This window comes from Oncorhynchus tshawytscha, linkage group LG09 (genome assembly GCF_018296145.1).
Source record: "Oncorhynchus tshawytscha isolate Ot180627B linkage group LG09, Otsh_v2.0, whole genome shotgun sequence".
Taxonomy (NCBI): domain Eukaryota; kingdom Metazoa; phylum Chordata; class Actinopteri; order Salmoniformes; family Salmonidae; genus Oncorhynchus; species Oncorhynchus tshawytscha.
In genome coordinates this window covers 13570352-13586780 of record NC_056437.1, presented here as the reverse complement: position 1 = coordinate 13586780, position 16429 = coordinate 13570352, and the positions used below count along the sequence as shown (strand labels likewise).

General features: G+C 44.9%; 1 protein-coding gene across 1 annotated transcript; it reads left to right on the top strand.

The window, feature by feature from the left end:
• The first annotated feature begins 1412 nt into the window (after positions 1-1412).
• LOC112257393 (NADH:ubiquinone oxidoreductase subunit A8) lies at positions 1413-5841 on the top strand. The gene is made up of 4 exons (XM_024430916.2): positions 1413-1583; positions 2504-2667; positions 4507-4672; positions 5416-5841. Exons 1-4 carry the CDS (start codon positions 1533-1535, stop codon positions 5551-5553), a joined length of 519 nt encoding a protein of 172 aa, XP_024286684.1. The 5' UTR covers positions 1413-1532; the 3' UTR covers positions 5554-5841.
• The last annotated feature ends 10588 nt before the right edge of the window (positions 5842-16429 follow it).

Sequence of the window (16429 nt, the reverse complement as noted above, 5' to 3'; positions counted from 1 at the left end):
TATGTTATCAAGCCATATCCCTTGTCTGTCATCATAGTGAAAACATATTGGCATAGGACCGTTTCAATTTGAAGGAAAACTGAACTTCAAGTTGAGTTTTGGCTAACGAGCAGCCAGATAAGCTTGGGTCCATTGGTCCCAAGTATCTCTTTCTGAGATTGTCATGTAGTCAAATCCCTGGTAGGTACGCAAGGACCTCACCTCGCCAACTTCAATAAGCAGCGGAATCCCCAGATAAAACAGGTTAGGCTAAACCGTGTTTCGGTTGTCCCTTTCTGTTGTGTACGGAGACAAAGCACCATCCTACCCAGTGCCCTGCATTATTCCCCTCCAGAGCGTTTCCGACCTCACCATTACCAGTCCGGGCCCGAATCAAGTCTATGGCATTCTGCCATGGGAAATCCTGATATTCCCTCAAGGCCCTATTGAGAGAAGTAATCACTGTCAGCATCCTAAACTCTGTTTGATCAAACATAATCCTCAACTTGATTGAGACTTCAATTGAGCACATCAACCACCCGAGCCACTGCCTGTTCACATCGCTACCATCCAGAAGGCAAGGTCAGTACAGATGCATCAAAGTTGGGACCGAAAGACTGAAAAATGCCATCAGACTGCCAAACAGCAATCACACACTCAGCGAGGCTGCAGCCTACATTGAGACCCAATCACTGGCTACTTTAATAAATGGATCACTAGTCACTTTATGCCACTCTAAATAATGTCACTTTAATAATGTTTACATATCTTACATTACTCATATCACATGTATATACTGTATTTTATACCATCTTGCCTATGTCGCTCGGCCATCGCTCATCCATTTACTTACATGTACATATTCTCATTCACCCCTTTAGATTTGTGTGTATAAGGTAGTTGTTGGGGAATTGTTAGATTACTTGTTAGATATTGCTGCACTGTCGGAACTAGAAGCACAAGCATTTCGCTACATTAACATCTGCTAACCATGTGTATGTGACAAATAAAATGTGATTTGACTTGACAGACAGTGGCACCTAAATAGTACAGTTGGTGGAAATCCTGCCAGTCTGTTGGCCTGTCCAAACTCGTGCCAGGAAGTACCACACCTTGAGCACATTGTCTCTGGTAAAGTCTATCTCCTGGCTTGCTTGATGCAGGGTCCTCCTGTCCTGAGTTAATTAAGCAGGAGTAATAGATCCTCCAGACGTCATGATTGTGATAGCCAACACCATCAAATTGAGGATTGCTTAACCTGTTCAAGGCGACAAAACTAAATGGATTAACGCCACCGGGGTGTTCTATCTCCAATGAAGAAGGAAACCAATCGTAAAACAAGTTAACTCGGCGTTTAAATCCGTGCAAACCACAGTATCTTTGGTGTTAATTCTTTCGGTTTCTACACGTCACTGAAATGCGTTTCAAACCTGTGGACATGCGCAATGCACTCACTGACCTTCCTTATGCGGCCTCGTCCAGTAGCTAGACGAGGACCTTGAGTGTGTATGACATTGTTCTTTCATTTGGATTAATCTGACAGAAACCGGACCATGCCGGGTTCGGTGGAGGTTCCCACTTTTAATGACTTGAATGTTGAGGAGGTAAGAACGAGGCGTAACGTTGAGAAACAATCTGGTTAGCAATGCTAGCAAAGTTAGCTAAATCAGCAATCCAACTGGAGCTAGCATAGCAGGCTATTGTTAGCTAGCAAGCTTGTTAAATACTGGCTTTCCAACAAGGTTACTAGCTTATGTTTTCTATGTGTCGTGTTGATTGCAAAGTATTGCATCGATTGTGATACCGTCAGCTAACGTTACTTGCTGTGATCTGGAAGTGAAAGATTAATGCTAGCAAACGTTAGTTAGGTACTATAACTTAGCTAGCGTTTAATTTATGTACAGCAGTTACTATAAAAACATGTGATACCGTACAATGCAAGATACCTAGCAAGCTTGCTAACTCTATTATCATGGAAGTGATTTTATGCGTTCTGGCTAGCTAGCTACTTGGTTTACTTTAATTCCCCTCCCTCAAGTTGTCTCACATCAAAATGTATTTTTGGCTAGCTGTCAATCGGTTATGATATTTAGCCTGTCCTTGAGTGCATTTACAGGGCAACTTCAGTTGGCCTACAACAAGAATACAGTTGATGTTTGTGGCGCATCTAAAGACATCGATATAATGTCGTGATTTGTATTCTGAGCAATACGTTTTGAACGGAATAAAATGAGACCTGTAAGAAATAGCTCGTGCCCCTCTGATTGGCATGATCAAAAACACTGATATACTTTAATTGATCTCCCCACTCCAAATACCAGTACGCCAGATTTATGCTCTCAAAAAGTAATGTTTTTTTTTCCAAAGATGGCATATCTGACAATGTTCACCTTTGGCTTTTGTCATTATATTCGGCTGTTTAGAGTTTGAAATTGAAGTAAGCTATACAGTTGTCTATATACAGTATGTGTGTCCGTGTTGAGTGGTGTCTGTAGAGTCTCATTCTGCCCTCGCCCCTGTGTAGATCAGTGTGTCATCTGCGGTGCTGAAGGGAGCTGCCCACCACTATGGCTCACAGTGTGACAAGGCCAACAAGGAGTTCATGCTCTGTCGCTGGGAGGAGAAGGACCCTAGGAAGTGTCTGAACGAAGGGAGGAAAGTCAACGAGTGTGCACTTAACTTCTTCAGGTAGGTAATCATAGTGTTGACTGACTATTAAACACCCACATGAAAAATGTTGGTCTGTTTCACATGAGCCACTTTAAGGCTGTTGTAGCATGATTAAGATCTTAAGCCTGCATGTGTTTTTACAACAGAAATTGAAAAGATGTGAACCCTCGCCAGGACTCTGCTGTATGTTTACTGTATGAAACGGCTGATCCACATCCAGCAGCTTTTGCTGAACTTCGCTGTCTGCCGTTTTAGATTCATGGTTCTGTCAACAGTTTTCAGCCGAATAAAGCCTCAACCTGGGTGTTTTCATATGGCCATTACAACAGGGTGAATAGATTTCAACTTAAAGCGTACAGTTTCCATTTCACTTCTGTTCTGCAACTGACCAATAAGAGTCAAGAGAGTGGTAGGCTATCTGTCAATCAGACATGGTATATACAGGTAACTGACAAAATAAAGGAAACCCCAACCTAGTGTCTTAATATGGCGTTGGGCCACAACGAGCCAGAACAGCTTTAATGGAACTCTTGGCAAGGGATTCTTGCACAATAAATTCCATCATTTGGTGTTTCGTTGATGGTATTGTGATACCGTCAGCTAACGGTAGCTGTTGATGGTGGTGGAAAAAGTTCTCATGCACCGCTTCTGAATCGTCCATAAGTATTCAATTGGGTTGATATCTGGTGACTGAGATGGCCACGGCTTATGGTTTTCATGGGTTGTCTCACCGTGGGGGTTGACTGGCGGCTTTGTTTACAGAAGGCCGCTGTGCACTAATAACACCTATTAATGCCGGACACACAGGCACATACCTCTGCAGTGACTGGTATCTGTCTGTGAATTGGGCTGGGTTTGACATGCAGGCTTGCTCTGTGTAAGGTCCACAAATAAAACCCCACTTCCAAAGCAGGAACACATAAACAGTTCTGCTCCCAGATGTAAACAGGCTGAGTGGTAAAAGATGGCATTATTGTAATTTTACAAGGTTTTGTCAAACTTGTAATTACAACTGGTTGTTTATTCTTTTGGAGGTCCTACACCTACCTTGAAGTGGTACCTTGCCCACATTTAAAAAGGTCAATTAACATAGGGCTAGCTAGATAGTAAAAACTATTTTTATCCAGGATCATAATAGTATGTACTATGTACTCAAGTGTTAATTTGAGCATAAAGCCAACTCTTGTTCAGCATGTAGGGAAAGTGATACATTTAGAACTCAATTCAGTTGCCTGTGTGAGATGGGGGACATTTGTCAACAGCCTATGCTCCTTAAAAGAACCGAGGGCTTAAATAAGTAAATTGATGCCTGGGGAAGGGATTCTGTCTGAATTGTCACCTGAGTGGCGCAGCGGTCTAAGACGCAGCGTCTCAGTGCTAGAGGTGTCACTACAGACTCTGGTTCGATTCCAGGCTCTATAACAACCGGCCGTGATTGGGAGTCCCATAGGACTATTTACACCTTTATAACCCTAACCCTTTATAATATAAAAATACAGGAGTCACTAAACAAACAAAGGCCTTATGCTTGTTAACATTGTAGTGAAGAGTACACTACAGGGTCCGAGTAATATGGTGATTTCTCTGTAGGGACAATCGAGTTTCATTGAGAACCTTTGAGGCCAGTTCCAATACTCATTAGACAGTTTCTTTGTCAGACAGTGTGTGGATATCAACAGCTATACGACTCCGAGGCTTCGTCCCAAATGGCACTCCAGGGATCTGGTCAAAAGTAGTGCCAAGTAGGCGAGGGTTTGGCCGGGGTAGGCAGTCATCGTAAAATAAGAATTTGTTCTTAGTTAAATTAAACAACAACAACAGTGTGCTAAACATTAAGTAAACATCTGATTCCTCCAGGCAGATAAAGGGGAGCTGTGCTGAGTCCTTCACAGAGTACTGGACCTGCCTGGACTACTCCAACCTGGCAGAGCTGCGTCAGTGCCGCCAACAGCAGCAGGCCTTTGACAGTTGTGTGCAGGACAAGCTGGGCTGGGAGAGACCCAACCTGGGAGAACTGTCCAAGGTGAGGCCCTTTAAACTATTACCAGAAGGAGAAGTCGGCTCATTTAGTAGACGGAGAGCGACTTAACAGTCGTTAAGCGGTGGTCCTGAGCTGGGTGATGTGCAGTGGGATGGAGGGGATGAAGGGGAAGGGGGTCTGAGAGGGGATGGCGTGGCACAAGGCAGGGCCTGTCTGCGTGTGGTAGGCAGAGGAGTTGAAGGTGGAGTCCACACATTTTTCATACGTGTTTTTCTTTTACTGGTCCCTCGTGAGAATTGAACCCACAACCCTGGTGTTATAAGCTCCATGCTCTACCAACTGAGCGACACGGGACCTCTCTGCTGCTCCCAGAAATCATCTTTCAATAAAGCTTTGGGTGATTCAATTCAAAGATCACGTTTGGGAACAACAAAACAATGATTGAACATTCTCTATGTACTGGACCTTCATTTTGTCCAACTCCTGTTATTATGGATGTTTAAAACCCTCTCCCATTCTCTTACCTATGCTACCAGCGGGTTGGTACTCTCCATTTGCCTCCATCAGCGGTGCAAATGCTAGGTAAACAGTACTCCCTCACATTTGAAAACAGCTCTAAGCCTGTTGACACAGATCTTCATTGAACCAATATGCTTTCTCTTTTACCAGCAAAACATTCACTTGTGTTCTTAGTACAGGCCTACAAACCAGTCTGCCTGCTCCCCGTCTCCTCTCCTCTTTGCTGTGGATTTATTTAACGTTTCGGCTCCTGTGTTTCTCTTCAGGTGACAAAGGTGGACACCTCTCGTCCCCTTCCTGAGAATGCTTACCACTCGAGACCCCGGCCAGAGCCCAACCATGTGATCGAGGGCCAGCTGCAGCCAGCCAAGCACGGCAGCAGACTCTTCTTTTGGAGCTGGTAAAGGGTAATCTTCCCAGCCTCCGCACCAATCCTCACCTTAACCATTAGTGAGGGGGGGGTGCAAAACTAGGGGCAACTTCACCCTACACCGGAAGGCAGTCCTCCAGAGCCTATCCCATCATGCCTGCTGTCTTGTCCAGTACAGCCACCATCACCAGACCTGGTTGGATAGGAAGGGACGTCTGCGTGCACCAGCCATCGTCACATCTCCTCCTATGTTGTAGAAATGATCATGAATGAACAAAAACTACTTGTGTTTATTGTTGTGAAATAAATACTAAATGTTGAAGTTGTTTTAGAAATCTCTTGTCTGGTAGTTGGAATGTTCAGCTGAAATGTCTTGTATTTTTGCATTTAGTTCAAAAGACTCAAGGAAATGTATTTTCTACAAACTGTAGGAGATCATTGATTTAAGTTATGATGTTGCAGACAGGAACAGTGTCTGTCTCACCCCCTTTGAAATCCTGCAGTGTAGTCATCATCAACTGTATTGTTGGGTTCAGGGTCAGTACCCATGAGCACTGTCCAGTTTCCTCCTGTTCTCCCTGCTCACTTCCTCCCTGAGAACCGGAGGATGGTCCTGGGAAGACAGACTGGGTCAGTTCAAAGACAGTATGCTTCCCAAATTGCACCCTATTTCTTATATAGTGCACTACTTTTGACCAGATCCCTGGAGTGCCATTTGGGACGAAGCCTCAGAGTCGTATAGCTGTTGATATCCACACACTGTCTGACAAAGAAACTGTCTAATGAGTATTGGAACTGGCCTCAAAGGTTCTCAATGAAACTTGATTGTCCCTACAGAGAAATCACCATATTACTCTGACCCTGTAGTGTACTCTTCACTAAAATGTTAACAAGCATAATGCCTTTGTTTGTTTAGTGACTCCTGATGTATTTTTACATTATAAAGGGTTAGGGTTATAAAGGTGTAAATCTAAAACAAATCAAATTGTATTTGTCACATGCGCCAAATACAACAGGTGTAGGTAGACCTTACAGTGAAATGCTTACTTACAAGCTCTTAACCAACAGGTGTAGACCTTACAGTGAAATGCTTACTTACAAGCCCTTAACCAACAGGTGTAGACCTTACAGTGAAATGCTTACTTACAAGCCCTTAACCAACAGGTGTAGACCTTACAGTGAAATGCTTACTTTACAAGCCCTTAACCAACAGGTGTAGACCTTACTGTGAAATGCTTACTTTACAAGCCCTTAACCAACAGGTGTAGACCTTACAGTGAAATGCTTAATTACAAGCCCTTAACCAACAGGTGTAGACCTTACTGTGAAATGCTTACTTACAAGCCCTTAACCAACAGGTGTAGACCTTACTGTGAAATGCTGACTTACAAGCCCTTAACCAACAGGTGTAGACCTTACTGTGAAATGCTGACTTACAAGCCCTTAACCAACAGGTGTAGACCTTACTGTGAAATGCTTAATTACAAGACCTTAACCAACAGGTGTAGACCTTACTGTGAAATGCTTAATTACAAGCCCTTAACCAACAGGTGTAGACCTTACTGTGAAATGCTTAATTACAAGCCCTTAACCAACAGGTGTAGACCTTACAGTGAAATGCTTAATTACAAGCCCTTAACCAACAGGTGTAGACCTTACAGTGAAATGCTTAATTACAAGCCCTTAACCAACAGGTGTAGACCTTACTGTGAAATGCTTACTTACAAGCCCTTAACCAACAGGTGTAGACCTTACTGTGAAATGCTGACTTACAAGCCCCTAACCAACAGGTGTAGACCTTACTGTGAAATGCTGACTTACAAGCCCTTAACCAACAGGTGTAGACCTTACTGTGAAATGCTTAATTACAAGACCTTAACCAACAGGTGTAGACCTTACTGTGAAATGCTTAATTACAAGCCCTTAACCAACAGGTGTAGACCTTACTGTGAAATGCTTAATTACAAGCCCTTAACCAACAGGTGTAGACCTTACTGTGAAATGCTTACTTACAAGCCCTTAACCAACAGGTGTAGACCTTACAGTGAAATGCTTACTTACAAGCCCTTAACCAACAGGTGTAGACCTTACTGTGAAATGCTTACTTACAAGCCCTTAACCAACAGGTGTAGACCTTACTGTGAAATGCTTACTTACAAGCCCTTAACCAACAGGTGTAGACCTTACAGTGAAATGCTTACTTACAAGCCCTTAACCAACAGGTGTAGACCTTACTGTGAAATGCTTACTTACAAGCCCTTAACCAACAGGTGTAGACCTTACAGTGAAATGCTTACTTTACAAGCCCTTAACCAACAGGTGTAGACCTTACTTTGAAATGCTTACTTACAAGCCCTTAACCAACAGGTGTAGACCTTACTGTGAAATGCTTACTTTACAAGCCCTTAACCAACAGGTGTAGACCTTACTGTGAAATGCTGACTTACAAGCCCTTAACCAACAGGTGTAGACCTTACTGTGAAATGCTTACTTACAAGCCCTTAACCAACAGGTGTAGACCTTACTGTGAAATGCTTACTTGCAAGACCTTAACCAACAGGTGTAGACCTTACTGTGAAATGCTGACTTACAAGCCCTTAACCAACAGGTGTAGACCTTACTGTGAAATGCTGACTTACAAGCCCTTAACCAACAGGTGTAGACCTTACTGTGAAATGCTTACTTACAAGCCCTTAACCAACAGGTGTAGACCTTACTGTGAAATGCTTACTTGCAAGACCTTAACCAACAGGTGTAGACCTTACTGTGAAATGCTGACTTACAAGCCCTTAACCAACAGGTGTAGACCTTACTGTGAAATGCTTACTTACAAGACCTTAACCAACAGGTGTAGACCTTACTGTGAAATGCTGACTTACAAGCCCTTAACCAACAGGTGTAGACCTTACTGTGAAATGCTTACTTACAAGACCTTAACCAACAGGTGTAGACCTTACTGTGAAATGCTTACTTGCAAGACCTTAACCAACAGGTGTAGACCTTACTGTGAAATGCTGACTTACAAGCCCTTAACCAACAGGTGTAGACCTTACTGTGAAATGCTGACTTACAAGCCCTTAACCAACAGGTGTAGACCTTACAGTGAAATGCTTACTTGCAAGCCCTTAACCAACAGGTGTAGACCTTACTGTGAAATGCTTACTTGCAAGACCTTAACCAACAGGTGTAGACCTTACTGTGAAATGCTGACTTACAAGCCCTTAACCAACAGGTGTAGACCTTACAGTGAAATGCTTACTTACAAGCCCTTAACCAACAGGTGTAGACCTTACAGTGAAATGCTTACTTGCAAGCCCTTAACCAACAGGTGTAGACCTTACAGTGAAATGCTTACTTACAAGCCCTTAACCAACAGGTGTAGACCTTACAGTGAAATGCTTACTTGCAAGCCCTTAACCAACAGGTGTAGACCTTACTGTGAAATGCTGACTTACAAGCCCTTAACCAACAGGTGTAGACCTTACAGTGAAATGCTTACTTGCAAGCCCTTAACCAACAATGCAGTTTTAAGAAAAAGCGTTAAGTAAAAAATAAAAAACAATTCCAAACAGGAATGGAGTCTGAGGTCTGTCAGTGCAGTGTATAGTCTGGTGTCAGTGCAGTGTATAGTCTGAGGTCTGTCAGTGCAGTGTATAGTCTGAGGTCTGTCAGTGCAGTGTATAGTCTGGTGTCAGTGCAGTGTATAGTCTGAGGTCTGTCAGTGCAGTGTATAGTCTGGTGTCAGTGCAGTGTATAGTCTGGTGTCAGTGCAGTGTATAGTCTGGTGTCAGTGCAGTGTATAGTCTGGTGTCAGTGCAGTGTATAGTCTGGTGTCAGTGCAGTGTATAGTCTGGTGTCAGTGCAGTGTATAGTCTGGTGTCAGTGCAGTGTATAGTCTGGTGTCAGTGCAGTATATAGTCTGGTGTCAGTGCAGTGTATAGTCTGGTGTCAGTGCAGTGTATAGTTTGGTGTCAGTGCAGTGTATAGTCTGGTGTCAGTGCAGTGTATAGTCTGGTGTCAGTGCAGTGTATAGTTTGGTGTCAGTGCAGTGTATAGTCTGGTGTCAGTGCAGTGTATAGTTTGGTGTCAGTGCAGTGTATAGTTTGGTGTCAGTGCAGTGTATAGTCTGGTGTCAGTGCAGTATATAGTCTGGTGTCAGTGCAGTGTATATGCAGTGTCAGTGCAGTGTATAGTCTGGTGTCAGTGCAGTATATAGTTTGGTGTCAGTGCAGTGTATAGTCAGGTGTCAGTCAGTGCAGTGTATAGTTTGGTGTCAGTGCAGTGTATAGTCTGGTGTCAGTGCAGTGTATAGTCTGGTGTCAGTGCAGTATATAGTCTGGTGTCAGTGCAGTGTATAGTCTGGTGTCAGTGCAGTGTATAGTCTGAGGTCTGTCAGTGCAGTGTATAGTCTGATGTCAGTGCAGTGTATAGTCTGAGGTCTGTCAGTGCAGTGTATAGTCTGAGGTCTGATGTCAGTGAAGCGTATTGTCAGAGGTCCTTGGCAGGGGGAGAAGCAGGGCTGCCTGTTGCTGCCAGGAATACAGAACTGCATCCCAAATAGCAACCTATTTCCTCGGTAGTGCACAACTGTTTCTTTTGTATTTGATCATCAGTCTTAAGTAGTGAGGACATCCAGTCACTGGACATTTTTCTCACAGCCTCTTCATCCTCTAGAAAGCAGCCTCTTCATCCTCTAGAAAACAGCTGCACTGTCCTCTATAAAATAGCCTCTCTGTCCTCTATAAAAACAGCCTCTGTCCTCTAGAAAACAGCCTCTTCATCCTCTAGAAAACAGCCTCTTAATCCTCTATACAACAGCCTCTTCTTCCTCTAGAAAACAGCCTCTTCATCCTCTAGAAAACAGCCTCTTCATCCTCTAGAAAACAGCCTCCCCGTCCTCTATAAAACAGCCTCTTCATCCTCTATAAAACAGCCTCTTCGTCCTCTATAAAACAGCCTCTTTGTCCTCTATAAAACAATCTCTTTGTCCTCTATAAAACAGCCTCTTTGTCCTCTATAAAACAGCCTCTTTGTCCCCTACAAAACAGCCTCTCTGTCCTCTATAAAACAGCCTCTCTGTCCTCTATAAAACAGCCTCTCTGTCCTCTATAAACAGCCTCCCTGTCCTCTATAAAACAGCCTCTCTGTCCTCTATAAAACAGCCTCTTTGTCCTCTATAAAACATTCTCCCTGTCCTCTATAAAACAGCCTCTCTGTCCTCTATAAAACAGCCTCTTCATCCTCTATAAAACAGCCTCTCTGTCCTCTATAAAACAGCCTCTTCATCCTCTATAAAACAGCCTCTGTCCTCTATAAAACAGCCTCTTCATCCTCTATAAAACAGCCTCCCCATCCTCTATAAAACAGTATTTTTGTCCTCTATAAAACAGCCTCCCTGTCCTCTATAAAACAGCCTCTTTGTCCTCTATATAACAGACTCTCTATCCTCTATAAAACAGCCTCTTTGTCCTCTATGAAACAGCCTCTTTGTCCTCTATAAAACAGTCTCTTTGTCCTCTATAAAACAGCCTCTTTGTCCTCTATAAAACAGCCTCTTTGTCCTCTATAAAACAGCCTCTTTGTCCTCTATAAAACAGCCTCTCTGTCCTCTATAAAACAGCCTCTGTCCTCTACAAAACAGCCTCTCTGTCCTCTACAAAACAGCCTCTTTGTCCTCTACAAAACATCCTCTCTGTCCTCTATAAAACAGCCTCTCCGTCCTCTATAAAATAGCCTCTCTGTCCTCTAAAACCAAATCACAGATGAGTTTGATCCCATTGAATTTAGAAGACTTCAACAAAGGAGACATTACTGTGATAGCTACATTCCTATCCTCTCCTAATAAGAGAAACTCAATTGTCAGAGGGCTGATTGTCTTCTGTAGAAATCCCCTGAAGATCCCCTGAGATGTGGTCTCTGGTCTGTACCGGTGGTTCGTGCAGGAAGCGTCTGACAGCGGTGGTCCTGAGCTGGGTGATGTGCAGTGGGATGGAGGGGATGAAGGGGAAGGGGTTCGAGAGGTGATGGGGTGGCACAAGGCAGGGCCTGCCTGCGTGTGGTGGGCAGAGGAGTTGAGGGTGGAGTCCAGTGTCTCTAGTAGAGGGGGGTGGGTCTAGTGGCTCGTGGCAGGCCCAGCTCAGAGCCCCTCAGGAAAGGGGGAGGCCACCAACAGTTGAATTTGACCTGCTGCAGGAAGCCTACTCTGGCAGAGGAAAGAAATTCAACACAGGATTTTCGAAGCAACAGCCCACTCGGGACAGTAAACCGCAGTGCTAAAACACAAACTAATTAACCTTCCCCAACTGTCAATATTCCCACTGTTCAGCCCACCACTTTGACAGAATCAAATTAAATATTTGAAGTGGCGGTGGCTCGTGGGTACAAACAGTCAGTTGCTGCCCAAATGTTTTAATCTCACAGTCATCAGGTCCTCTTGTGTTGGAGAATAGGGATGGAATTCTATGAGGTGTCAAAGGAAGTATTTCCATAAGCACTGTGTCTTCCCTATTTAGTGTTTGGTATAGCTGAATATCCTTCATTGTTAGTTGTAGTAATGCTCCCTCAAAATCCTTTAGTCAAGGCAATCACCTAGATTTTTTGGCAGTTCTTGATTGCTTTTGCTACGAGGGTGTTGAATCAATCAAAATGCAAATGAGTTTGTCTTAGAAATCTGTCTTGTCTCGCAAATATGCCAAAAAAGTATCAATGCCATTATGAACCTCGTCAAGCAGACCTATTTGATTTGTTTATCCTCTAGTCCTCTGTAGAGCTCTCTGTTCCGTACATGGGTTGACTTCTGCTTTAATGTTTCTTCTCAACATGTACTTGCCTTGCTTTGAACTCCCATGCAGGTTGTACTTAATAGCCAGTCGGACTCTGCCACTCATGGGAATTGTCATTTTGTAGAGTACAAAGAGATCTGGGACTGGAAGTCACTCCTCAGATCCCCACCAGTCTAGTCTAAATAATCCCTGGACTAGTCTTCTCTCTCTCGCTTGTTAAACCCAGACCTGGGCTCAAATAATATTTGAAATCATTTCATATACCTACACTGTGCTTGATTAAGCTTGTCTGTTGTAATGAAGCCAATAGAAAAGTTCCAAAAGGGCAAATCCTGCCAAGTACTGCCAGGTACTCCAGTAAGGCTAAAGCCAAACTCTCCGTATTTTAAATAGTATTTGAACCCAGGTCTAGTTTAGCCAACAGAGAGAGAGTTGCATTGCTCCCCGAATGTCTTTCAGCTGATGTTGGAAAAATCCTGGCACATTTCTGGAGTAACGCAAAACATGTTCCATAACATGAACATGATTAGCAGAGGAAGAATTCTTGCATTTTAATGGGATTACTGTCATGTGTTTGACATGAGGGACCTATTCTACAAACCCCACACAACCACCACAACCTCTGGTGTCCTGCCTGAGCAATTACAGAAATCAGGGCACTAAGGAACAGTTTAGGCCAACATAGAAAGCTGTTTCTTTCCCCAGTTTCCCTCCCACCTTCTCTAATGTCTACCCAGAGGCCTCTTGGAATGAATTCATTTGGCAAGTTAATGCTTTTCAGCCAGATATCAACATTTCAAATTATTGTCATTTCAGGGTCCTTTTAAAGGTGGCTGAATATGCAGATTCATATTGTGTGTCTAAATGCTGCATAAATTAAATAATTACTCAGAAAATTAATATTCTAATGTTATCACAAAGGGGGATACCTAGTCAGTCACACAACTGAATTCCTTCAACTGAAATGTGTTTTCCACATTTAACCCAACCCCTCTGAATCAGAGAGGTGAGGGGGGCTGCCTTAATCGGCATCCATGGTGCCCAGACAGCAGTTGTTTTGGGGGGTTAACTGCCTTGATCAAGGGCAGAACGGCTGATTTTTCCACCTTGATGGCTCAGGGGTCAAATCAGCAACCTTTTGATTACTGGCCCACTGCTCTTAATCACTAGGCTACCTGCCCCCCTTTAAAGAGGGAATCATAGAGGATGACATAACCTTTTTAATGTGACAGATTCATTGTTTGCGTTCCAGTGGCTTTACACTTCAAATACGCCTTTTCAAATGCCTATGAATGGTTTGGTTAAGCTAACATTTAATAACGGTGTGTGTGTGTTTCAGTGAGCGAGGTGTTAGCAGGGCAAAGACAAGACAGCGCATGTGAGCTCTCTCTCACCCCACAGCTCTCTGATGACACAGCCAGGTGACTCTGTGATGACGCAGCCAGGTGACTCTCTGATGACGCAGCCAGGTGACCCTCTGATGACGCAGCCAGGTGACCCTCTGATGACGCAGCCAGGTGACCCTCTGATGACGCAGCCAGGTGACCCTCTGATGACGCAGCCAGGTGACCCTCTGATGACGCAGCCAGGTGACCCTCTGATGACGCAGCCAGGTGACCCTCTGATGACGCAGCCAGGTGACTCTCTGATGACGCGGCCAGGTGTCTCTGTGATGACTCAGCCAGGTGACTCTCTGATGACGCAGCCAGGTGACCCTCTGATGACGCAGCCAGGTGACCCTCTGATGACGCAGCCAGGTGACCTCTGATGACGCAGCCAGGTGACACTCTGATGACGCAGCCAGGTGACACTCTGATGACGCAGCCAGGTGACACTGATGACGCAGCCAGGTGACACTCTGATGACGCAGCCAGGTGACCCTCTGATGACGCAGCCAGGTGACTCTCTTTTGACGCAGCCATGTGACTCTCTGATGACGCGGCCAGGTGACTCTCTGATGACGCAGCCAGGTGACTCTGATGACGCAGCCAGGTGACTCTCTGATGACGCGGCCAGGTGACTCTCTGATGACCCAGCCAGGTGACCCAGCCAGGTGACTCTCTGATGATGCAGCCAGGTGACCCTCGGATGACGCAGCCAGGTGACTCTCTGATGACGCAGCCAGGTGACTCTCTGATGACGCAGCCAGGTGACTCTCTGATGATGCAGCCAGGTGACCCTCGGTAGATCTACTGTATGTGCAAATGGGAATCCCCAAAAATGATCACTTTCAACTTGTTCAGTTTCTATATGTGTTCCCTGTTCTGATATCCGTCCAGGAACATTTGTTCATTTTTATTTAAAAAATACAGTGTTTATATTATTTCAATTTGTCACCTTGAATAGTGCTGTGCTAGTGAGGTAAATATATTTGTAAAGAGTTTACACCTGTCTTCTTCAGGAACAATAGAATGTGCTTTTTAATCAGTGTTAACAGCCTAATGTGAAGACTGTGTGTTGACATGATATGTTTAAAGGACTCCTATTTCTCCCCAGAATGTTGTCTCTGCTTAACACTCCATGAGTTGTGGGCTGTGTCTTAAATTACACCCTATTCCCTATGTAGTGCACTATATATAGGGAATAGGGTGCCATTTAGGACTCAGAGTGGTCTTTTTAAACTCTTTTTTTATTCCCTGGGTATTGTTATACACTGGCAGGAGGATTTGTATTTTTTTGTCCATGTCAAGGATGGACAAATATTAGGTCTAGAATTACAGTACTAACAGATGAGTACTTGGGGGTTAGGTTCAAAACACAGGATACAAAATGGTTGTGTCTGTTGTTTGACTACTATTTGAGTCAGTGAGGGGAAGAACCATCTGTTGAATGATGGATGGATGCGTGTGTGTGTTACGCAGATGAGTACATGCATGTATGTCTGTGTATGCCTGCCCACACATGACTGTGTGTGTGTGGGCACCGTGGAGTGGTGCTGCGGATCCTTCTGGGCTGGCTCTGGCCTGTGTTTGTGTTGGCTCCATCCCAGGCCTTCATTACTCCTCCTGAGATACAGCCCTGGGTTCACTCCCAAAAGGCACTCTTTTCTCTTTCTCTTCTCCCTCATCCACTCCTCTCCCTCATCCACTCCTCTCCCTCATCCACTCTTCTCCCTCATCCCCTCTTCTCCCTCATCCCCTCTTCTCCCTCATCCACTCTTCTCCCTCATCCACTCCTCTCCCTCATCCACTCCTCCCCCTCTTCTCTCCTCCCTTTCTCGCTACGGCTTCTCTCTATTCTCTTACCTCCTCCAATCTTAGGATGCCCTTTCTTCATTTTCATGTCTACTAGTCAATGCAAACCTTCTTAAGTCGTTGTTAAAGCCACTTTGCTGTTGTCTATCCTTATTAACTAGTTCCCACACACATGTAGAATCAAAGCTCAGTGAGAGAACTTTAGTTGGCAGCGCTACATGTTTGCTATATGTTTGCGCAGTTGCCCAATACCCATTATTTTTGGCCAATGTCATTTTACTGCAGTTGTGTGTGGTTTCCAGGAGGTATATGGAGGCATTCCTTTTTACTGCTCTCATCTAAACAGATTTAGTTGAAAGGGACGCGTTACGACGCAGCGCAGCTCAGCTCCTCCGGTGGTTCCTATCTGACTGCTAGCTCAGCCTGCTAGGGTTTCCTACACATGTCAAGGTGGGTTAGTCTTTCCCCCCGTCTCCGCTTGCTGAGGCCTTGGTGGGCTATCAGTCACACCGCCGGCCGTGCCTAGGTCACCTCCCTCCCCTAACCCTCCCTCCCCTAACCCTGGCTCCCCTAACCCTCCCTCGCCTAACTCTCCCTCCCCTAACCCTGGCTCCCCTAACCCTGGCTCCTCTAACCCTGGCTCCCTAACCCTCCCTTCCCTAACCCTCCCTCCCTAACCCTCCCCCCTAACCCTCCCTCCCTAACTCTCCCTAACCCCCTAACCCTCCCTCCTCTAACCCTGGCTCCTCTAACCCTCCCTCCCCTAACCCTCCCTCCTCTAACCCTCCCTCCCCTAACCCTCCCTCCCTAACCCTGGCCCCCCTTACCCTGGCTCCCCTAACCCTCCCTCCTCTAACCCTCGCTCCTCTAACCCTGGCTCCACTAACCCTCCCTCCTCTAACCCTGGCTCCCCTAACCCTCCCTCCTCTAACCC